The sequence below is a fragment of the Acanthisitta chloris genome, unplaced genomic scaffold (genome assembly GCF_000695815.1).
Source record: "Acanthisitta chloris isolate BGI_N310 unplaced genomic scaffold, ASM69581v1 scaffold9096, whole genome shotgun sequence".
NCBI classification, from domain to species: domain Eukaryota; kingdom Metazoa; phylum Chordata; class Aves; order Passeriformes; family Acanthisittidae; genus Acanthisitta; species Acanthisitta chloris.
In genome coordinates this window covers 26,423-51,727 of record NW_008680032.1, presented here as the reverse complement: position 1 = coordinate 51,727, position 25,305 = coordinate 26,423, and the positions used below count along the sequence as shown (strand labels likewise).

At 46.1% G+C, this 25,305-nt stretch overlaps 1 protein-coding gene across 1 annotated transcript in view; it reads right to left on the bottom strand.

Annotated features, from left to right (window-relative positions):
- Nucleotides 1-25,305, bottom strand: part of LOC103804935 (patatin-like phospholipase domain-containing protein 7) — a gene marked incomplete at its 5' end in the record, with an annotated part of 108,325 nt that overhangs the window by 57,563 nt on the left and 25,457 nt on the right. Inside the window, 3 exons of the mRNA XM_009077569.1 lie at nucleotides 5,445-5,594; nucleotides 8,354-8,414; nucleotides 21,222-21,335. Coding sequence (XP_009075817.1) covers nucleotides 5,445-5,594; nucleotides 8,354-8,414; nucleotides 21,222-21,335 — 325 coding nt within the window. The remainder of the gene's footprint in view (nucleotides 1-5,444; nucleotides 5,595-8,353; nucleotides 8,415-21,221; nucleotides 21,336-25,305) is intronic.

The following is a 25,305-nucleotide window of genomic DNA, read 5'->3' as shown; positions in this document are numbered from 1 at the left end:
GGATGAGATGTGGGGTGATCAGCTCCAAGTTAAGAGCACAGGAGAGGTGATATGAGGTAACATTAAATATTTATCCAAGCCCAAGAGTGTGTCTCTGGCAGCAGCCAGCAGCAGATTGCTGTATGAGAGCAAGGAAAGCCTGATGACATTCTCTGAGCCTCCAGCAATCTGCAGTTCATGGATTTCTCAAGCCTGAGGTGGTAACTTTCAACAGTCTCTAGGGATTCTTCTCTCAGCAAACAACTCCCTGGGATTGTGAATGCTCCAAATCCCAGCTTTTATGTGCTTCAGTTGAGAGAACTTTGGGGCTGCAGCCTTATCCCACAGCACAGGGGATCGTGATTCACGAGGAAACCTCATGGAGCATCTCAATCCACACTCCACAGCCATCTGTTTATCAGCACAGAGCTACAATTCCATGAAAGAGAAGTGAGGAGGAAAGAAAAGCTGGAAAACACCAGAGTCTGGTGCATTTTCTCTTCTAAGAATAAAGGGCACTGAAGACAAGGGCTGTGGCAGCTCTGTGGCTTCCAAGTTCAGCTCCTGCCCCACTGAGACGACATGAGCATCAAAGGAGACACAAACCCTTCCTGTCCTTCCAAGGATGAGCATGGTACTCACTGAGGTTATTTTTCTCCACATAACATTAATTTTCTAAGGTATGCAGGAGTGGGAATACATATGTCCTAGTTCTAAATCTAATAAAACATGGTCCAAGAGTTGCCTAGAGAAATCAGAGGCCCAGAGGGCAAGGTGAGATCTCTAAGGCTCAGAAATGATTACAAATCCACCTCACCTGAAAAACACACACCAAAAGAAATGTCCAGTACAAAATGCACCGTGGAAACATTCTAGCAGCTCAAACTTACTTGCCCAGACTCCATCAAAAGAAAATTTACTTTTGGTCTAATAAAAGTCTATAAAATGATGTGTCAAAGAGAACTGATAAATGAGCTGGATGTCAGAAGATCTTGCCCAGAAAACCCCACCAAGTTGTGGCAAAGGTCCAGGCATCACAGTGAACACTTCACATCTAATCTGTGTGTCAAGAAAGGAAATTCAGGCAGAACTACAGTTAAAAACTCCACTAAATTATTAGCAAAGATATTTCAGTGAGCTCTCCAATACATTATGCATTTTTAGAACTGAAAAGAAAGCTTAAATTTAAAGGGCAGAAAGGAAGGAGAGAGACACATATGTTGGATTTGAATCCCTCTCTACTTCAGTTTGGAATTCTATGTGATCAGAGGGCTCCCACAGAAAAGCAGAATTCATACAGCCATGTGGTGTCTTTTAGCTGGTCTCAGTGAAAGAACAAAAAAATAGATAGGCAAATGCTTTTGAGAAATCTGAATACTGCAGAACAACTTTTAATAAAAAGATTTTCTCAGCTCCACCAGGATTAAGAGGAGAAATATTAATAATAAAGATAGTCATCATGAGCACTGACCAGAATTCATCAGCATGAAGTGCACAGCAGTACACCCTGCCCAGCTCCATGGCACTCCAGGCCAGAGGTGGAAAACTGTTCCTGCTTTCTGGAATTTGGATATTCCACAGCCTCTTTCTTTGGAGAGCCAATGACTCAAAGAAAGGCCTTTCACATGGAGCATGCAGCAACGAGGCAGCAGAGATGCAGCCTCTGGGTCACTGTTGGGTCACTGTGCTCTGTAGGACATTTCCTGCTCTGCCTGCAATGCTCAGAGCATGTTTATGTCTATACCTGTCTCAGCTCCATGCTCAGTTTATACCTGTCTCAGGATGAAGGCAGCTTCATGCTCAGTTTATACCTGTCTCAGGATGAAGGCAGCTTCATGCTCAGTTTTTGCTGCCAGGTACTAAGTAACTCCTTCACCATCCACCTTTTATCACTCTGCTTACAGTACTGCATCCAGCTCTGGGTCTCCAGCACAGGAAGGACATGGAGCTGTTGGAGCAAGTCCAGAGGAGGCACCAAGATGATTAGAGGGATGGAACAGCTCTGCTCTGAGGCAAGGCTGAGAGAACTGGGATTGTTCAGCATGGAGAAGAGAAGCTTTGGGGTGACCCAATTGTGGCCTTCCTGTGCCTAAAAGGGCTTAAAGGAAAGGTGGAAAGAGACTATTGACAAGGGCCTGGAGGGACAGGACACAGGGAATGGCTTCCCACTGCCAGAGGGCAGGGACAGATGGGATACTGGGAAGGAATTCTCCCCTGTGAGGTGCTGAGGCACTGGCACAGGTTGCCCAGAGAAGTGTGGATGCTCTGTCCCCAGAAGTGTCCCAGGCCAGGCTGGATGGGACTTGGAGCAACCTGGGCTAGTGGGAGGTGTCCATGCCTTAGCTGCAACATCTGATACCTCATGATGATTCCTGCAATGATCAGTATTCCTGTCTGCATCTTCCTAATTCCTCCTATCCTCTTGTCTCCAACCTGCAGCAAAGAATTTGAGGCATCAGTGCAATATTCAGCTAAGTTAATATTAACAGGAAGGGGAAGGAATTTTCTAAAACAACACATGAAGTTGCCAAAGAAAGCTAAAACCAGCTGCTTTCCCCACACACACTGAAGCTGCCCTCCACTGCCCTGGAACATATTTCAAGCCTAGAGCAATGAAATGATATGGATCAAAAGTTACACATGGATCAAATGTTAAGCCAAGTGTTAAATGGCAACATCTGATTACAATTTACAATTAAAAACCAGTTGGTTACAGAAAACAACAACACAATAAACACCAAAAACACGTGAATAGCAGTAAACCTACACAGCCAAACCCTTTATTTGCAGATCTAGCAGCACATACTTGAGACTCGAAGAGAAGATTTTCAATTAAGCCTTCTCAAGCACATTAACTAACACCTCCATTTCCATAAATATGATGCAGGTCTAATCACAGCTCACACCCAACCCTCAAGTGCTAATTAGCCATCTAACAGTTGGAAGCTCAGGTAAGTGCTCAGGTGGCAGCAGCACAAAGCTCCACCTCCCCAGCTGCTCACCAAGGCACCAGTGCAAACCCTTCCACACAGAAACATGGAATCCCACACTGGTTTGGGTTGGAAGGACCTTAAAGCTCATGTCATTCCATCCCCTGGAGTGGGCAGGGACACCTACCGCCAGCCCAGGTTGCTCCAAGCCCCATCCAACCTGGCCTGGAACACTCCCAGGGATGGAGCAGCCACAGTTGCTCTGGGCACCATGTCAAATGGACACAGCTCTAACCATCAGGTGAACACCAAGACACAGTAAAACCAAATTGAAATTTCACTTCACAATACTGAATTTACTCCTCATTTCATTCCTTGATGCAAAAAGTCAGCAGCAAAAAATCATTCCAAAAGCTCAGCCCCTTCCCTGACAGCAAAGCACCATCTGCATGTGGTTGACAGAGGAGCACCCAAACAATTTACAGCCAGAGTATGAAGAAGAAAACTCCAAAGGGATTTAAAATCCAAGAAAAAACAAGACAATGCTATTACTGCTAAGTGAAGAGATACAAAAACTCCAGCCTGCAAACAGTCCCAGCGCAGCTCTGCAGAGGTCACCTGGTGCCAGGGACATGGTGAGGCTGTGTCAGCACAGCGCTGTGCAGACCAGAGCGGGGCCTGCAGCTGTGTCTGGGACCATCTGCCTAGCTGTGTTTTCCCACAACACTCTCCTCTTCCCACTGCAGCCGTCTGTCTGCTCTGTTCTGGCAAGAACTTCAGATGCCAAGGGTGTACAGTACCATGCAGAGCTGCCAAGCACTACACAGACTCATTCGGCAAAGAAAAGAAAGCTGAAGGAAGAAAGGCCGAAGGATCCTAACAAACCCTCATTTGGCACATTGCTGAAATGGTTGTTTTGGTTCTGAATAGTTCATCTACCTACTTAAGTTTCTGTTTGTGTTATTTACAAGCTTCTAGTGCTGTCACACATCAAAACAAGCTGGCAATGAGCCCTAAGAAGTCCCCATTAGCAACACAGAGAGATCTGGGCTCTGCTATGGATATAAAAAATATATATATAGATAGATGTTTTTCTGTCATCTCAAAATAAGAGAAATCTTCAAACACCCACAACTCACTCTAACACATCACTGTAAGCTGCACACACATTCAGATCTCAGAAGGTTAAAGGGGTCAAGCACCAACAGCTTTCTGCTCATCCAGAAGATTTCTAAGCAGAACAACAAGTGCCAGTTCCAGTCCCATTAGGGTCAGAATGGAAATCACCAATAAATGTGAGTGGGTACACCTCAAGCATCACAAAACCTGCACTTCTGAAAATAATAAGCCATGAGAGAGCAGACAATGATGCAAAGGACTACAGGAGATTCACTTGAGATATGTGACAGTGTACAAGGATGAGAAGAGGATGCTCAGGAAATGCTAAACTGTAGTAATGAACCTGAACTGAATTGTGAATTAAATATGTGGGTTTGTGAGCAACTGGCATTTGCACAAGCAACTTCACCAATGGATAAAACAAGTAATGACTCAACTGTGAGCTGAATACATGGGTTTGTGAACATGAGACAAACAAACAAGCTGGCAACAAAGGACACGAGGATTTCAGACTAAACTCTGGACTTCCAATGCCAATCTGGATCTCCTCCACAAGCCTCTTCCATCAAGACTTATGTTTACCACTCACTGTGCTATCACAACACAGTGAAACTGCCTAAAAAACCCTTTGCTGGATGAAGCTGTGCAACTCAGGAGGCCTGAAAGACTCTCACACGTGAGCTGGAGAGAATCAGACTCCAGACATGTGCCACAGGAACAGTGTGCTGCTGTGGGATGTGTTTCCTGGAGTGCCTGCAGCCTCAAGAGTGCTGAGGGCAGCCAAGATGAAGGGCCAGACAGGCTGGAGAATATTTCTGAGTCATTAAGGGCACAGAGTTTTCCACTAACATTAAATGGATGTTAGGGATGGGAAGAGAAGAAGAGGTCATGGAAAAGGCTGACCCTGAACACTGCTGCAGAATCACAGAGTAGTTTGTGTTGGAAGGAACCTTAAAGATCACCTAGTCCTAACCCTCTGCCACAGGCAGAGATGCCACTTACTAGCCCAGGTTGCTCCAAACCCTGTCCAACCTGGCCTGGAACACTTCCAAGGATGGTATCAATGGAGCAGCCACAGCTTCTCTGGGCAACCTGTGCCAGTGCCTCAGCACCCTCACAGAGAAGAATTCCATCCTAATATCTTATCTCAACCTTACTCTGTCAGTCTGAAGCCATTCCCCCTTGTCCTGTCACCATCTGCCTGTATGAAATGTCCCTCTCCCTCCTTTTTATCAACCCCTTAAGGTACTGAAAGGCCACAGTGCAGTCTCTCTTAAACCTTCTCTCCAGACCTTAGATCACCTCCATGTGCTTCTACCCACCTAATGCAGCATGACCCACCTCTGAGTGCTGACAGTCGCCTGCCCATACCTCCACAGCATTTCTTTGCTGTGATGCAGCACTGGAAACACTTACCCACAGCACTGAGAGCATGCTTGAGCTCCAGAGTGAAGGCTGTCAGTGGCACCTCTTCAGACACTGGCATGATTGCCACAGTGGAGAGGTTGCTGGCAGGATTTCCTGCATCCCACTTGCTGCTGGAGCTGTGTAATCCAAGAGGATGACCTGTTTCAAAAACAAACACTTGCCATCAGTCAAAGCCAGGCTGTAAACAATGAAATGTCACCTTTGGGCAGGAAGGAAAGTGTCAGTGAATTGCTTAACCCCAGAGAAATGTGACATCCTCCACAGCACATGAAAGAAGAGTTCCCAGGCAGTTCACTTGTAAGAGTATGAAGATTAATTTCCATCATTTTTGGCTGCTGATATACTGTGGGTAAAAGCTAGGCAATGTTAATGCTAGGAATAGTTTATAAATGCACTGGGCACTTAGCTGACCTGGGAAGACAAAGACAAAAGGCACTTTGAACCACTTTGAACAGCCACAGCTTTGGAACAGGGAATGGTTTAGCCCATGAGAGGAATTAGTTTAACTAAGAAAACCCAAAACCCGTTGTCAGGATTACAATATTCCAAAAATTAACATTCCTTTTTATGGCATTCCTAAGCAAGGAAGTCATTACCTATTTCCGAAGTTCCTATAGGGAATGTGCATCTCCACCTAATTTTCACTTCTCTCCCAAGATATGGGCTTGGGAGTACTAAAATATGGAAGCTCTGAAGTAGCTGCCAAGTAACTGGGAAGTATCCCCAATATCATTTGGTAACTGAGTAAGGACAGAGAGTGTGGGCAGAGGAAAGCAGCTTTTGGCAGAAATGTGTGATGCATGTGACAAAGACCAAGATCGTCCCAGATAGCTTAGAGCAGGAACAGGTCAATGATGGGGATGTTCTACAAACTGTTCTTATTCTGATTGCTATTTCTTTCCTCTTTCACTAAAAACTCTCAGCCAGTCTCACTCTGCTGCTAATGTCTGTCAACTCAGTTCCAAGCACACAATAAACTTGTCTAAGTTCAGATCTGACATCCTGTCTATCTCACTTCACCCAGCAAAGGCCCAAGATGTCCCACTGCAGCTGAACTGCAGAGCTGGGCATATGGAAACACTTGATAGCCCCTATGAAAAGCCATTCAAAGGCTCTGTGCCAGAGTGATAGTTCACTGCAGGACACAAAGAGATATCAGGTAAACTTTTCTTTCAGATATATTCAGCAATTGAGTTATTCATTTCAAGTCTTCTAAACCAGCTCTGCACAGAACATTAAATAGCTTTTCTGCTCTTTTTGGTGATCTTCAAGAAGATATTTGTGGGTTCAAACAAGTTACACATCACAGCACAACTCCTTTATCTGCACCAGCCCTTCCCTCCTCAGATCTTCAATGGTGAATCTCTGATTGAACTCCTGTTGCTCTCACTAATTTCTCTCCCATTTTCTCCACTTTGCCCTATTTCCCAAGCAGTACAGACTCTGCTCTAGGCCTGAGAGGCATTTCAGCAGGCACAGAAGTGGAAGAACAATTATCACCAGGCATTCAGACACAACTGATTGTGTGCAGAAAGCTGAGGGTGTAAAGGCAGAGAGACTTTAAGATTCCCTCCCCAAGACTCTCCAAAACAAAAGAGTTGGTGACCTCATTTTGAGTCTCTTTGGAATATTGCAAACCCAACAATAATAGAAATTAACCCCCTCAGCCAATCAAAACCCAAACAACCCTCAGCAGCAAAGACCCCACAACACCCTCAGCAGCTAATGTGTGCCTGTTTTCTTTTAAAAGCTGCTCAAGAAGATTGGGAACATTTCCTCCTACTCCCTTCAATCAGCAAATAGACTTTGTGTTGGTGCTGCCACATACACAGAGCTCCAGAACCAACCCAGAGCAGAGCATTTCCTCCCAGACAACTCACGGAAATAATGCAAATACAGACACATTAAGTCAGTCTATATGCAGATGCCACTCAGTATGGCTTTCTGATTAAAGTCCCCCAGAATGGCTTTCTGATTCCAGCCCATTCCAGCTGCTGCTGCAAATGCTCCTCTTGCATTGCGCTTGCAAGAAATTCCATGGAAAATTCAGTGCACAGGCAGCAGCACTTTCCCAGCTCAATTGCAAATGGTTCCATCCCCACACTTAGCTAACCAGGCTCTGCCAAAAACAAGTATACACATACATAATAAACTCACCATCCACTTGTGCCAATAGCTACTACAGATCACAGAATCTCAGACTGGTTTGGCTGGGAAGGGACCTTAATGACCACCCAGTTCAACCCCCTGCTAAGGGCAAGGACACCTTCCACCAGCTCAGGTTGCTCCAAGCCCCATCCAACCTGGCCTGGAACACTCCCAGGGATGGAGCAGCCACAGCTGCTCTGGGCAACCTGTGCCAGTGTCTCACCACCCTCACGGGGGAGAATTCCTTCCCAACATCCCATCTACCCCTGCCCTATGGCAGTGTGAACCATTCCCCTTGTCCTGTCCCTCCAGGCCCTTGTCCAAAGTCCCTCTACAGCTCTCTTGGAATCCCTTTTAGGCACTGAAAGGTGCTTTAAGGTCTCCCTGGATTCTCCCCCCCCGACTGAACCCCCCCAGCTCTCCCAGCCTGGCTTCATAGCAGAGGTGCTCCAGCCCTTGGATCATCTCTGTAGCCTTCCTGGGATGTTTTCCAGCATCTCTACATCCCTCTGCTGTTGGGGACCCAGAGTTGGAGGCAGTGTAGGCCACTCCCTCTACAGCTCTCTTGGAATCCCTTTTAGGCACTGAAAGGTGCTTTAAGGTCTCCCTGGAGCTTCTCTCCTCCAGGCCAAAATTTAGCAACAAATTCTCTTTCCAAGTATGTGCTCTCTGTTTCCATATTTAAGGATGTAAGTCTGGCTCCAAGGAAGCCCCAGCATCAATGGGAATAGTCCAGGAATGAGTCTTACCTCCCTGCTGCAGACTGCCAAGAATCTTCTCACCCAGCAAGTGAATAAGTCTAGTCACAACCTGGTAATGGGAGAGAGAGAAAAAAAGAGAAACAAACCTTCAGGCAGAATGTACTGAAAGTAGAGCATCCACAGGGAGAATTCCAAACTTTTTAAAGATATTCTCTTGAGCTGAACCACACAGGGAGAAGGTTTTGTAGCCAGAGCTTCTTTCCTGGCTGTAACCTATGGTGACTGATCATTTGTCTTGATTTCTTTTACCTTATTTTACTTTAATTTGGAAAAACAAGAAAACAAACCAACCCCAGAAAAGGCAATATTTAACCTGCTTTGGGAACAAAAGGAAAAAAATCCAATTATCTGGGGAATCATGTGGAATTGCACTTTCAGTTCTCCTCATTTCTCTCTGCAGTCCACCTGCACCTCTAAGTAACCCTTACTCCTCAGTGGCTGCTGCACCTCCACATTTTGTAGGTGCTAAAAGGCTCACAAAGGTTCAAGCCTGTGCTCAAACAGATCTCCCCACAAAATCCTGGTTCCAGCTGGTCCCAGGGAATGATTTTCAGGAACCAATTTAAAACATCTTGAATAAAAGGGATAAATACACACTCTAAACACCTGCAGAAGCAGAACAAACTACCTAGGAAATTGCTTTCCCCCTCAAATCCTGTTTGTGTGGCACTTTTGATGGGACAGATGTTTTCCAACAGGATTTACACTGATATCCATCAATATTCCAACAGCCAAGTGTATCTCCAGACTGACAAGCTTCTCCAACATGAACAATCAACAATGCCTGACAAGAAGACTAATAACTGCAATATCAAGAAATGTCAGACCTGGAAAATGCAGCATTTATTCTGCGAACTCTGCACAGAACTTCTACCAAACAAGGCAAAGCGTTACTTAAATGCATTAAGAATTAATAGAGCAATCATTAGATGCTCTCCCCCAGGCAAATAATTCAAGGTCAAAATAACTCACGAGGACATAAAAAACCCAACGCAAATAATTCAAGGTCAAAATAACTCAGGAGGACATAAAAAAACCAACAAAAAAACACCACAGCAAAAGTTCCCCAAACTCTTAACCAGTGAACCATGCAGAACGTGGCTGCATGGGATCCTGGGCACTGAGAGACACACTGTGCCCACAGGCACAGGCACCTCAGGGTGCATCTGGCAAATAAAAGACCATGTAAGCACCAAGCCAGGTCAGCATGAACCACTTCAGTGTGCTGCTTTAAAAACAGAACCCAATGCAATGAATTGCCCTGGATTATGACACTGCAGCTTTAATAAGCACCAACAGAGTTTAAGTGAAAGAGGGAAATTTAGATGAGGTATCAGGAAGTTTTCCCAGTGAGGGTGGTGAGACACTGTCCCAGGTTGCCCAGGGAGGCTGTGGCTGCCCCAACCCTGGCAGTGTTCACAGCCAGGTTGGCTAAAGCCTTGAGCAACCTGCTCTGGTGGGAGGTGTCCCTGCCCAGGGCAGGGGTTGGGGCTGGATGATCTCTAAGCTCCATTCCAACCCCTTAACATACTAAGTGTCTGTAGAGGAAGGGAAGAGAGCAAACAGGAAGCTTCTGACACAGAGAGACTCGTGGTAGAGCAGAGACTAAGAGCTAAACAAGGTTATTTCAGGAATTTCATAGAATGGTTTGGGTTGAAGGGACCTTTAAAGCCCATCTAGTCCAACCCCCTGCAGTGAGCAGAAACATCTTCAACCAGATCAGTTTGACCACAGCCTCATCCAACCTGGCCTTAAAGAGTTCTCCAAGGAACCAAAGCTGCTCTGGGCAACCTGTGCCAATTCTGCCCCATAACTGCAAGTTCCTAAAGATTCCACATCGAGCCTCTCCTCAGTGACCCAAGAACAACTTCATTAAATATCCTCTTACCTTCACCACCAGCAGACACACATTGCCCATACCCACCCCACCAAGAGCACTGATGCAGCACAACCCCCTGCCACCAGTGAGTGATGCTGGAACGACAGCAGATCCCAACAGCAGGCAAGCTCTCAGCCTCCCTCCTCATCCTGGAATCTCAGGCAGGATCTGCAATGTCTCCTTTTGTCCATAATATAATAGATGCTGAAGATCACCACATGACTCTTTACCATGTCAACACCTCTAAGATCTGCAGTTCTGGGATTCATTATGCAGTAAAGAGAGAACTCCTAATAAAGATGATGAGACTGATTGCCCTCCCTAAGGGAGATAACCTGCCCCTCAAGCATGGTCACTATACCCAGCTCACTGTTCATCTACCAACCTGTATCAGCACAGCAGGACTTCTCCTTCAGCAGTTTTGGGACGTGCTATGAACATTTTACACTTCTGAAGCACTTAAGCATCAGAATTTTAATTACTTACTAAAACCATCTCCTGTATTTATAACTTTTTCTGCTTTACAGGCAGCTAAGGAGAGCTGCAGCTAAGTTACAAAATATGTCCAAGGTTAATGATGGGACTAAGAATAGAACCTATTGGTCTCATTTTCCAGCTGGCTGCTCCTATTACTGGGAAATATTATTTGTCTTGTTTGCTAGAGCAAACCTTACAGCCTTGGTATGTATAGATAGGGGAAATTATTTCCCCAGTGACTTTGTAAGACAAGCAAAGCTGCTAACCATAACGGGATGAGTCACTCTGGTGCAGTCATGGCAACGTCGAAGGAACATCAATTTGGGATCGGAGCTAAGAGCTGGCCTGAAATTTCTTTGGAGTTTTATATTACGTGCAGTAGATATTCCTTCACAAAAAGGCAATGTTTTCCTTTCAAAGTGACTTGTCCATCTGTCTGAGGGACAAGTCAATGAATATCCCATCCCTCCACCAACAACAGAGCCAACCTTCAATGACTGGTCCACAGCCCTCACTGCATGGCCACCAAGTTAAGGACAACTGGGGAGAACAGAAAACAGGGAAATATCATCCTTCAGGTCTCCAAGCACCTTTATTCTCACCCCACCAGCTGCAGGAACAGCACAGCTCGATGCAGCCCAAGGGACAACCACAAGTAAGCCAAGGGATCTGGGAGAGGACCTGGGGTGACATGGAAGGGGCTGGGTTAGCCTGGGGAGGGAGGAGGAGGAAGCAAGAAGGAATTAGCCCTTGGGCTAGGAGGTTTCTGACAGGGGTTGAAAGAAAACAGTTATTCCAAGAGGAGATGGAGGCAGAAGGGCAGGTAACTGGACAGGTACTGCAGCACAGACATCTGGGCTGTGATTCAGCAGTCACCTATTCTCATCTTGCCTGTTTAGCTATACTTGTAGGAAATTCAAGGTGCTTCACCTCTTCTCTCAGATAACAAGTAACAACAAGAAGCAGCCTCAAGCTGTGCCAGGGGAGGTTTAGACTGCATATTAGGGAAAATTCCCTCACCAAAAGGGTTGCTAAACATTGGCACAGCTGTCCAGGGCAGTGGTGGAATCACCACCACTAGAGGTGTCCAAAAACATATGTCAATGTGGCACCTGGGGACACGTTTTAGTGGTGAACATGGTGATGCTGTGCTGATGGCTGGACTCGATTATTTTGGAGGGGTTTTCCAACCTTAATAATTCTGAGATTCTACACAAGCTCTGGGAATTGGCAGTGAGGGTTCGGGCAGAGGGGGAAGACCAACTCTGGCAGCACTGCTGGGAAAGCTGGACTGAGCTGCAAGAAACACTGAGTTTCCATCCTCTGGCAGTGCAGTCCCCAGAACTGCCCATACACAGCTGAGTCAGGCACAGACCAGGCACTGCTTTTCCTTCTACCCCCCTCTTCCATGGGAACACCAGTCTTTCCCAAGCACAGCGCCAAAAAAGCACAGAACACTTCCCAGACATCTGTACCAGCAAAATCATCTCATTTCCATGGTGTCACCCTACCCAGGGCTCAGCAGCATCCACAGTCGGAAGTGTCTGGTGTGCTCATCCCTCCAGCACAGCCTGGATTTTACAGTCCTCCTAGCACCCATCCACCCAGCCCTGCAGGCACGTTCCCTGCTCTCCACAGTCACAGCCCAATCTGCTGGCACAGGATCAGGTGGTTTAAATATAAGCTTTGAAGAAAAATCTGCACTGCAAGAAGGCAGCGAGTTGGAGCTCAGATGGATCAAAGAACACCAGGAGGTTTCTAAATCAGGGAAGGATCACTAATTGCCTGCAAAGTCAATGTAACTTATGGATCCCTCGTGCTAGGGATAGAGCTGAGCTTGGTTGAGTTTGGGAGGAAGTTGAATTAATCCTTCCTCATGATTAGACAACTACAGTAGCAGCGAGTGCATCCGGCTCAGTTAGTGACAGTTAATCACTGTGACCAATAATGAGCAGCAGAGCTGTGGGTCAGACCCTTCTGCTGCAAGGTCAGGTGTGCACAGAGCTGTCAGCTGACAGGTGACACCTGTCCTGGTGACAAGGAGCACCTTCTCATCCACTGCTCCCAACTGAGGCTGTGGAGTGACTCAGAGAGGTCACAGGGCTTTGCCAGCACCTAAATATACACCACAGGGGCTCATGGTGTGAGCTGGGGCTCTGGAACCATGGAGACTGTCTGGGCTGGGAAGATGACTGAAGGAGTTGTAGTGACAGGTCAAGGACTGATGGAGATAAATTGAAATGGAAAATTTATATGAGATCTCAGGCAGAAGTTCTCCCTGTGAGGGTGGTGAGACACTGTCCCAGGTTGCCCAGGGAGGCTGTGGCTGCCCCAAGCCTGGCAGTGTTCACAGCCAGGTTGGCTAAAGCCTTGAGCAACCTGCTCTGGTGGGAGGTGTCCCTGCCCAGGGCAGGGGACTGTCACAGGTCCATTCCAACCCCTTAACATCCTATGAAACTATCAAAATATCCCCAAAGCAGACAAACCCCCACACTCCAAAAGTTCTCTGCAAACTCTGCAAAAGAGTTTTCAGGCCAGAAGGAAGAAAACTGACCTTACAGGTCAAAAAACTGAGTAAATCTCCATCTCAAAAGTTACTTGGGGCTCCAAATGCACCAGGACTGTTCTCCAAATGTCCCCAAACCTCTCCTCCTCTCACAGACACCACTGCAACTGCAAATCCATAACCCTGGCCTAGACCAGCACATTCAGCTGACACACACATTTTGCAAGGGAAATCACTCCTTCCTCCTTCTCCTCCTGTACCCACTTTTCTTACTCAGATGAATTCCCCAGAACACCTTCATGAGGGCAAAACAGGATAACATGTATTTCTCTTTCTCAAATGGTACTGGAGAGCACATTCCTCAGCACAATTCCACCTCTCTGACCCAGCTTACCACTCCCCACCCCACATACCTACACACATATTGTCTTCCTGACTGAATCAACTCCATCCCAATAAGACCCACTCGAGCTCTCTCAGCATCCCCAAACCCCCAGCTCCTTCCTATTGAACATGACACTGTTTCTGCATCTGCTACAGAGAAGGTTCCAAGAAACCATTAATTTTTCCCTCTGTTTAACTAATGTTAAATTACTCTACAAACCTGCAGCCTCTGCCTTCATGGCAGGGCAAAGACTAAACACCACATGCCAATGGGAGTGGATTTCCTTACTTTAGGATGATTAATTCCAGGTTCAAAACAAGGTCTTTCAATGACAAGGCCAGGCAGGGTTTCAGCTCCACCTCACCTGTCAGCACTGGTGCAGAAACAGAGCTTTCTGCTCCATCCATCTCAGGGCTGAGGTGTTATCCTGAGCACCACCTGCTCCACAACCACTGCAATTCCCACTCCAAGAGGTTATGGTCACTCTGAACTGCTGTATTTTCTATAATCTTTTTAAATATTTCAAACTATTACCCACCCCCAGCTAATTTTCCAAGGCTGAGTTCTGGGTAGAGCTTTTGTTCCTATTCAACTGTGAAACTCAAGAATTACAAAAGCCCTTTTGAAAGTGATTTTCATGAGAATTCACTTCTAAAATACTTCCCTATAGATATTTATTTCACTCTGTGAATACTGCAGATTGCCTGGCAAATTGACTATCTGCTGATAGATAACAACTGTTCCAAACTAAGCTTGTTCCCAGCTTAGCTAACTTGTGATTTAGAGGAATTTAGTACCTGAAGGGGCCTAGAGGAAAGATGGAGAAGAGACTATTTACAAGGGCCTGGAAGGACAGGACAAGGGGGAATGGGTTCACACTGCCAGAGGGCAGGGATAGATGGGATATTGGGAAGAAATTCTCCCCTGTGAGGGTGCTGAGGCACTGGCACAAGTTGCCCAGAGAAGCTGTGGCTGCTCCATCCCTGAAGTGCTCCATCCCCAGGGGGAAGAACCTTTTCCTATCATCCATCCTAAACCTGACACAGGTCACTGGCCACCAGAGAGAAGAAATTAAATATATGAAGTAACAATTTATTGATGCCTTCACAGCAAGGTATTACAGACCTTCACATCCAGATGTGATTTAGCTACAGGACATGTAAAAGGGCTTTGTGCCACACATGGACCCACTGTGAACGAGCTGGCACAGAAAACAGGGCTGCTAAGGGCTTCTGTCCTACAAAGGAAAAGTAATTGGGGTAAAATAGTGCTAACAGCCATTTTACCTACACAAACTCCCAGACTAGCAGGTTCAGCTCTGGGCAGCTTTTTCCAGGAGCTGAGATTGTTCTCAACCAGCTCTTTTAAGGGACAAGGGAGGTGGAGAGGTAAATTAGATTCTCAGCTTGAATAAAACCAGGGTGTTATTGAAGCTTTCTATGGCCCAAGATCAGATAAACACTCCCTTGTCCCAGAATCAGGAGCTTAGCGAGAGGTCTCCAATTGAAACTTCCGACAGCTCGAGCCGCGCTGTGACAAAGCAAATCTCAAATGCTCCTGACAACAATTCCTGGCACCTTTATAAATGCAGCTACAGCACATAGAAGATCTGAAGCTTTATCCTGGAGCTGTTTGAGCTTCTAAGACTTGGGATCAATTGTGTCTTGGAAGAAAAATGTCATTGTGGCTTCGCTGCTCTGATTAGCCCTCGCTGCGGCGATACCTGGTGCCCAAGCATCCACTGATCATTTTCCTGCTCTCCTTTGCACATCCTTCTTCTCCTACACTCAAGGAATACTTATTTTAACAGACCAGGTGCACAAATACAGAAAAATCTCGAAGTGTGGCCTCTCCTGACCTATTCCCCAGTGCCACATCAAGCTCAAGTAATGACGCACAATATCCCCAATGCCTGAGGGGAGCAGTTTGAAGAGGGCACATTACTGAGCTCACTCCGTGAGGGAGATAATCCTGGGGAAGGCTCCAGCCACTTCAGAAAGGTTAAAACACACATATAAAGATAGCAGAGCCCCAGCTGGAGATGGCTGATGGGTTCTGAATATATTTAAACCCCAAGGGCAGACTTAGGGAATGAAAAGAAAGATGCAGAAAATCTCTCTTCTTCCACATGCGTTTCCAGCATGCCAAAGGTTGTCTCACAGTTCAGCCCCCACAGCTCCCAAGCAGTTTCTCAGCACAATTTCCATCAGCTCCAGCAGGTCTAAATTTCAAGTTAGACTTCTAAAAATTATCTCAGCTCAGGAGAGGCAAAGCTAATCTAGGAAATGTGATCCAAGCTCTGCAGTGATGTTAGAACAGATCTGTAATCTGTTCACAGATTCTGTGCTCTCGCTACTGCTTCGACGCTGCTTTGTGGTGCCAGAAATCGTGAGCTGCTTCTCTGTCCTACTTTCCAGAACTGAAGGCAAGGGATGAAAATAGAAAGAATCAATTCCCTTTCACTCCTGCAAGGCTGGAAAGCTTCGAGTGGCACCAGCAGTGAGCACAGAGGCTGTCAGAGAGCAAATGCTGTACCTGGCGGAGTGCCCTGATGGCTGTGCAGGAGAGCTGTGGCATCAGGAGAAGAAAATAAATGAGAGGTTTGGCACCATGGACAACTTTCCATTAGGGATGTCTAGGATGCCATATCCAGAATGGCTCAAGTTGGGATGCTTTTCTGGGAAGCTAGACAATGTAGATTTGACTTCTGCAGACTGAGCAGGATCTAGAAGTCAACATCTGTCATCTCTGGGCACATAACTCTGAAATTTTGGCTGTTATTTTTAGCTGAGATCAGACTCCCCATGCTCACCCATCTGTTTCAGCCCTCAGAATAACAGGAGCTAAAGTGGGTCACAGCAAAGACCCCAGCAGGCCAGCATCCTGCCTCTCCCAGGACCAAAGCAGCTGCCCAGGAGAGAAGACAAAACAGAGGACAAACATATGGAGCATCCCCAAGGATGAGCCATGCCATTTTTCCAGACTGTACATCACAGCTCAAAGGAACTGGAATCACTGCCCAGACTAACAGAGCATGATTTCCCTCATTTCACATTGTTCTCACTGGCAAGCACCACCCAAGTTTTACAGTTTTCTTACCCATTAGGCAGTATTTTCTTACAATGCATTCCAGAGTGGAACTCCTTCTGGATCATCTACAAACACAGCATGACTGGTGAAAAGTCTGCAGGATGAAGTCCCCACACTGACTCCTAGAATGAAAGAGTTCTTCATCCTGGAGAGGAACTGTCACATTGTTCTCACTGGCAAGCACCACCCAAGTTTTACAGTTTTCTTACCCATTAGGCAGTATTTTCTTACAATGCATTCCAGAGTGGAACTCCTTCTGGATCATCTACAAACACAGCATGACTGGTGAAAAGTCTGCAGGATGAAGTCCCCACACTGACTCCTAGAATGAAAGAGTTCTTCATCCTGGAGAGGAACTGTCTGCAACTTCCTCCCGAGGGGCAGGGGCAGCGCAGCTCTCAGCTCTGCCCTCTGGGACCAGTGACAGGACTGGGAACAGCTGGAGCTGTGTCAGGGGAGGGTGAGGTTGGATATTAGGGGAAGGTTCTTCCCCCAGAGGTGTTTGGGCACTGAACAGCTCCCCAGGGCAGTGGGCACAGCCCCAAGGCTGACAGAGCTCCAGGAGTGTTTGGCCAATGCTCTCAGGCACAGGGTGCATTGTTGGGGTGTCCTGTGCAGGGACAGGGGTTGGACTGATGATATTTGTGGGTCCCTTCAAGACATTGTGTGATTCTATGATTCTAGTAAAGCTCAAGGGTAACTAACTGAAAGGGCAACTCAAGCTCAGGAGCTGTCTGGTGCTTGGCTGTTAGTACACACACTATTTAGGCTCTACAGAAACTGCCAAGAGGAACACCAAAACAAGAGCAGTTCTCCCTGGCGTGAGATTCCTGTGAACTAAGAGAGCATTTCACCTGGCTCAGGGGACCAACACCAGTGTTTGATCATTACTCACCAAGTGAGACTCATGTCTACCCTCACCAGGCAGTGGAGGAACACGGGTTTGATGGAGAGAGTTGCTTTTTTTCTCCCTAATCAGTGGTTTTCTGCTTTGCAGAGGACCAGGAGGGAAATCCTCCAGCACACTGCTGAATCACCAGCCAGCTCTTGCTATCTAGTCAATTATTTGGGAACTATTGCACCTGCTATCCCTTCATTACTTTATTACTTCTGCTTGGATGGGGAAAACAACATCATAACCTTGTGTATAAATCACTCCACCAGAATAACAGGCAAGAAAATAAGACAGAGAATTCATTTGGCCCATCCCTCTGCTCAGCACTAAGCATTACCTCCAACATAATTTTTAAAGAGGTTATAAAAACAAGTAATAATCTTCAAGCCTTTCTGGGGAGTAGAATCAGCTTTTTCTCACTACCCAACTGCTGCCAGTTCAGTGCAATCCCAGCTGCTCTGGTCCAATGTGGTGAGCCACTTTGGTCCTTTCTCGCAGAAGACAACTTAAAATAGCTACCATGTCTTGTCTTAACTTTTCACAGACTTCTTGCCTGCACAGGTTAGCATTCCTAACCAGCAGTCAGCTGCCTTTTTTTCCTCCAGACTCTCTGCTCTGCTCTGCCCTCAAACATGCTGCCACAGGCTGGTGCAGAAGCTTTATCAGCATCAGGGGAATGTCAGGATTTTCTCACTCCAAAAGCCTTCTGTTAACACAGATTATTTTTTTTTTTGCAAGTGCATGACACTGTCCAGGCATGGACAGCATTGGATCCTCTAATGCCTGGATGCTTTTGCTACGAAACAGCTACTCAGCCTCATTCCTCTGGGCATAATTAATTAGTTTCCAGCTCAAACACCTCTCTCCAGTGAACTCCTTTAAAGTTGATTTTGTATGTTCTACTTCACTCCAAACTTTCTACCATACAGTTTTGCTCCACCACTTCAGTTCTCTCTTTCTTCTGTCCTTTCTCTCTTCTCTGCATCCCCACAGTGTAGGCAGCAGGTGGGAGGGGATTCTGCCCCTCTGCTCAGGTGAGACTTCACCTGCAGAGCTGCCTCCAGCTCTGGGGCCCAGCACAGCAAGGACATCAACTGCCAGAGCAAGTTCAGGGGAGGCACCAAGATGATCAGAGGGCTGGAGCAGCTCTGCTGCGAGGAAAGGCTGAGAGAACTGGCTTGTTCAGCTTGGAGAAGAGAAGCTTTGGGGTGACCTAACTGCAGTCTTCCAGTACCTGAAGGAGCTACAGGTAAGATGGAGAAGAGACTATTTACAAGGGCTTGCAGTCACAAGACAAGGGGAATGGCTTCCCACTGCCAGAGGGCAGGGATAGATGGGATATTGGGAAGGAATTGTTCCCTGTGAGGGTGGTGAGACACTGGCACAGGTTGCCCAGAGCAGCTGTGGCTGCTCCATCCCTGGGAGTGTTCCAGGCCAGGTTGGACAGGGCTTGGAGCAACCTGGGCTAGTGGAAGGTGTCCCTGCCCAGGGCAGGGGGTGGAACTAGATAAACCCTTCCAACCCAATCCATTCTATGATGGACCTAACAGACAAAAAGAGAAGACAGAAGGGCTCTGAAATCATGTAAGAATATTTTATCTTAAGTTCTTAAGACAGTCTGAAGGCATTAACTGCATAAATCACCTACATGAAGTCTTGTATGCTCCTCTTTCTATTTCTAGTGCTGCTTCTAAAATAATCACATAGAAAAAAAAAATCTAAGTTCTCACATTTTTTATACCACTTTAACATCTATTTAGAACTTGGAGACCTCAAACAGGAGCACAAATGGTTTTTTCTAACAACCTTTTTTGCAACACATTTCCTTAAATGATCTATTTTAGCATTTTGGCTCATTGCTACTAATTTTCCAGACTATATGCAAGTCTAGAGAAAACCAGTTCCATACTGAAAAAGGTCAGGAATTTGAGGCTGACAGGCTACACTCCGACAAGAGAAGCTATTTGAATTCTATTACAAATAAATGTTTTGAGTTGTACTATAAATGTAACACTCAAGCTCAACTTTAACTGCAAAGCAAAGAGATTCACAGCTCCACAGAGAGCTCTCTTCAGGGGACAACAACACTGCCAGCTGGCAGAATGGGAAAAGGGAAGAGAGAGAAAAGAGACACTGAAATAAATTCCTGCCCCAGATAAAAAGGCAGAATTAGAACTCAGCCTTTGTGCAGAGCAGTGTTCAAGGCACTGCTGAATGTTTAGGCCAGGTTGGACAGGGCTTGGAGCAACCTGGGCTAGTGGAAGGTGACTCAGTCCATGGCAGGGGGCAGGACTAGATGGACTTCAAGGCCCCTCCCAATCCAAACCAGTGTGTGATGTTGGTAATTTAGTCTGCATGTCTACTAGTAACAGATAAAATCATCCACTACACAAGCAGAAAGGTGGCCTGAATTCTCCCTGGCTCATTTCCTCACTTCTTGATCAATCCCAAGCAGAGTGATAGCTCAAAGGGCAACTCCAGAGTTGTTTGTGGCTAGTTCTGTGCAGTGTCAGACACTGCTCCCAGTTCATACACCTGGGCAGGAAATCTTACATTAAATAGAGAAGAAAAGACTCAGAAGTCAAGAGAGCTCCAGAGATCAGAACTGCCTTAACAACCCCCAAGAGAAGTTCAGAAACCCTTCAGCAAAAATTATGCTCCTAGGGAAAGCTTCAGGAAGATTATTTTTCATTGACATAACTTCTGAACACTTACTGCAATGATGAAATTATCCTGGCAATAATACAGCCAAACCCCACAATTTGGCTAACAGGAAAATGCATGAATACAAGCTTTGTATTTTACAGTTAAAACAAATTTAAAGAGCTATTTTAGGTTCCAGGAAAGCAAAAGAATACAAGTATTTTAATTAGGATTATTTTTGCAAAAGCTTTTTTAAGAAATCTGGTAAAAATAATCCATGCCTTAAAGACACAGAAAGGAAAATGAGAAATAACTTGAAATAACAGCATTAAAGAATTGCCTTTAAGGCCAGTGCCATGATTTAGTGCTTAGCATAACGTCCCCAATGCACTTAGGACAAAAGAATTACATTTCAAGTCCGTCAGGCTCCAGATTTGCAGGGGAGAGGGATAATGTCAAGTGAATTAAAGAAGATGGATGAGCCAGTGGATTCAAAGGGAGCGATTACAGTCTTCAGGACACAGACAGATCTGGCAGTTCAGAATGAGGACTGACAGCCTAAAATGGCAGGAAAAGGCAATCCAACCCCCAAATATCAAAGCTCTGGAAATAAAGGGACATAGAGCCAAGTGCTGACTTTGGGCCCAGTGAGGAGGATGAATAAAGTGATTTGAGAAGTCAAACTTCACTTTACAATCAGTAGCACTAAGTGATTTCCACTTAGCCAAACATGCAGGTCCTGCAGTTAGCGTAACTTCCTCCAGATCCACAAACCAGCCCTGCAACAAAACCTGCTGTGACTGACTGGAAGAGAAGCTGATGGAAGTCTGGGATGGATCCACTCAGGCAGACAAGGAGAGCACAACGTTTTCTCAGTGTGCATCAATCACATAGAAAACCCAGAGGACTCAGGGCTACCAAAGAGGCTGAGCCACTCAGCATCCTTTGAGACAGAGAAAAAAGCACTTGAAATCTCCTTACCTGTGGGAATTTGCGTTTGATGGATATCAGAGCTCCCTCCGGGAGCTTGGCGAGCTCCGAGTCCCTGACCGCGTGCACGGTGGTGGCTCTGGGCTGGTGGGTCAGTGCCTCTACCTGAAAGAGTACAGAGCCAAGGCATTAATGACACTTCACTGCACGGTGCAACACCCAAATGTCAGCACGGAGAGGCTGAACAATGCCAGGAACCAGGCTGGCACACTCACAGCTCCGGAGCACAGCGCTGGCTGGGCCTGGCTCACTGGGGCACAGCAGCAGCCACGAGCATCAACTCAGCCCAGAGCTCTGGGACACACACTCTGCCCTGGGACAGGCAAAGCTTCTCACAGAACCAGAACCCACAGCCCCAGACACTGGGATAAGAGGACGTTCTGTTGGAGATTCAGATTAGATGTTAGGAGAAATGTTTTCCCGGTGAGGATGTTCAGACACTGGGATATTGCCCAGGGAGGTGGTGGAGTCACCATCCCTGGAGGTGTTTAAAAGAGTCTGGATCTGGCACTGGAGAATATGGTTTAGTGGTTACAGCAGTAACAGGTTAATGGTTGGACTTGATGATCTTAGGATGATTCTATGATGCTTTTGCAGCTCTCAAACACAAAGCATCTCCAGAGGGAGGGAACAAGCTGCTTTTAACACCTACCAGAACAACTACCAGAGGAATACAGCAAACAGCATCACAACAACACTGAGAGCTTTTCATCCATCATCTTGAATGGGGATAAAACCAGCTAAGAGGCAGGAAAACTCACTTCTCTACTGCTCTTTCTTCTTTACTCAATGCCACCCTGAAACACCTTCAAGTGTTCACACAGCCAGGTTGGCTAAAGCCTTGAGCAACCTGCTCTGGTGGGAGGTGTCCCTGCCCAGGGCAGGGGGTTGGGGCTGGATGAGCTCTAAGCTCCATCCTAGCCCCTAAAATTCTATGATTCTCCTTTATGAGGAGAACCTGAGACCATAAAAACCACCCCAGGTTCAGAAAGGAAACTGCTGCTCCCCAAATTCCTACCTGCCTCATCCCAGAGCCCTGGACCTGCCACCAGCTCTTGTATTGTTTGCAAATGCAGAAATCAAACTTCCTGGTGAAATATCTTCCCATGGCTAATGAGTGATCCTGCCAGGAGAGATGGCTCAGGCTTGAGCTACAACATCTAATTGCTTAGGAACAGCCTGGTGCTGTGTTTGGGGAGTTCTAGCAGTAAGCAATGTTTTTGGGGTTAAAAATCCACAGATCAGTTGTGAGAAAAAAAAAAAAAAAAAAAAAGATTGTCACTATAGTAATTGTAATTACTAACGTTAAAATACCAACAGAAAAATTTCTCCTAACTGCAACTCACACTTAGAATCAAAGTGACCATGACTTTGCATTTTTAATTTGCTAGTAGAAAAAAAATTAAATAATGTATCACCTTATCCCTATTTAGGTTATTTAGAGCTTGGGGGCTTTGATGGGTTTTTAGTTGGATTGATTTTTGTCCCAGAGCTTATGTCAACAGCAGATTCCAACACAAGCAGTTCTTCCTTACAGAACTAAGGGCTCAGACTCAAAAAATGAACACATGGAATGCTCTGCGCAAGGGCTGAGCTGGGCAGGTGCCCAGGTGTTTGGGAGTGTTTAGCCTGGAAAAAAAAGGAGGCTCAGGGCGACCTGCTCACACTCTACAACTCCCTGAAAGGATGTTGGAGCCAGGTGGGGGTCAGTCTCTTCTCCCAGAAAACAAGAGGAAACAGCCCCAAGCTGTGCCAAGGGAGGTTCAGGTTAGACATCAGGAGGAATTTCTTCCTGGAAGGGGCTATCAGGACTTGGAAGAAGCTGTCCAGGGAGGTGGTAGAGTCACCATCCATGGACATGGCACCCAGTGCTCTGGTCTAGTTGACAATGTGGTGATGGGTCACAGGTTTGACTTTACGATCTTGGAGGCCTTTTCCAACCTAAATGATTCTGTGATTCTGTGTGCATTGCTGCCCCAGAGCTGGGCAGGTGCCCAGGGGTGTGTGCACTGCTGCCCCAGAGCTGGGCAGGTGCCCAGGGGTGTGTGCACTGCTGCCCCAGAGCTGGGCAGGTGCCCAGGGGTGTGTGCACTGCTGCCCCAGTACAAAACTAGTTCAAACATACAACTCTGACCCTACTTCCACCACGAATGGCTTCTTGAAAGGCTCCACATGCATGAAATGGACAGTCCAGCCAGCCAGAACATCTAGAGCTCAAAAACCTGTTATTAATCCAGAGAGGTGAGACCAGCCCAGAGTTCAACCAGCACCAACTGCTCTGCATCAAAACTGCACAGGCAAATTTAAGGCACCTACACTGGCAAGCTGCAGTCTTTGTTTTCTGCTCAGGTGCCAGAGATGTTTTGTTATGCCATCATATTTTAAACTAATTATATAGAAGGAAAAAAAAAAAGTCATCTTTCTCCATACACTTACGGAGAAACAAATCCCCTTCAGGTTCCCCAAAGGGCTGTATAAGATCTCCTGTTTCATTTCTCTCCCCTATTACCAGCTTTTTATCACAGGTTTTTGGCTCTGTAATTTACCTTCCTCATCCTGAGAGCAGGTTAAGTTTCAGCTGTTAAAATAAAACCTTTCCCCTCAGCCAGTCACCACCAGACTGAGTTTAATTTGCACCAAGAAGAAAAACACTCAAACTGTCCAACATCCTTTGCCACAATTTCTGTGATAGATGAGTGTATAAAATTAACTGTGCTCCAAGGGGCTCCCAAGCCTTTCAGAAAAGATGAAATTTGTAAATTTGTAGAAGAGGGAATTAAATTTTAACATTAAACACATCCTCAGGGAGGTTTTTTCCCTTCCAAACTGTGACTTTGTCTTTTCGACAAAGCAGAGGCCACACAGAGACCTTTTCCAAACCCCTTTTCCCAAGGAGCCATTCAGATCTCCAGAGCAAGTGGCATTTGCAACAGCCCCAGTTCTTCAAACCCCTGCAATTGCAGGGAACTTGCTGAAAGCAATTCCAAAGTCATTACAGAGCTTGGATCTTGTACTGCTCTTACATACAGGTACTGTCTTTGATACTTTCACTTCACTACACCCCAGTATTCCAGCATGGAATGGCACTGTACACCTAGAAATTCAACTCCTGCTTTCTGCTTGGGTGTTACCTCAGACCCCAATCTCTAAATTCAGTAATTATCCCAAATCATCTCTTCACTCATTATCCCAGAGCTGCTGTGGCTGCTCCATCCCTGGGAGTGTTCCAGGTCAGGTTGGATGGGGCTTGGAGCAACCTGGGCTGGTGGAAGGTGTCCCTGCCCACTGCAGGGGATGGAATGACATGAGCTTTAAGGTCCTTCCAACCCAAACCAGCCTGTGAGTCCATGACTAATAAAAGACTTCCTCTTCCCTGGAAGTGAGAGGACTCTCAGGCACCATTTCAGCTATCTGTAAGATTATTCTCAGCCTTCACCACATTCTCCTCCCTCCACACCCATGGTTTCTAAGCCTTCTCTGCACCAGTTTTACATCTCCTATGCATGGGAATCTGCCAACTCCAATTGGTGTTTGGCTGTTCTTGCCTTTCTTGGAGATCAAAAACATATTGTAACATGGAGTTGCAGTTCACCCCCTGAAAATTATAATTGTCTACTTGGTATTTAGTTCTTGCTTAGAAAAAGAACAACATGAGCACTGAAAAATCATTTCAGTCTTATGCCACATTCCATCCTTGGGTTCCTCTGCCCAGTGAATCTTGTGAACAAGTTGTCATACTTCTCCAGGTTTGTAAATAGTACAAGACTCAGAAATCTTTAATATGAATAAAATCCACTTGCCATGAGAAGATCAACCCCATAAGATTATTTCCCTGGTCATAAAAAGAGAAATTCAACATTCTGATCACCCACCACAGCTGCAGCATCGACACAAAACCACCCCCACAATAACATTGATAAACAAATGTTTGCAGAAATAATATTATCTTCCAGACCTTATTCAGCCTGACTGGGGAGAGCATTTATTGATATATTTGGTTGTATAATCACCCAAGGCTCTTTTGAGCTCCTTCCCAAACTACCATTACCATCATTCATTCATGCCAGCATGAGCA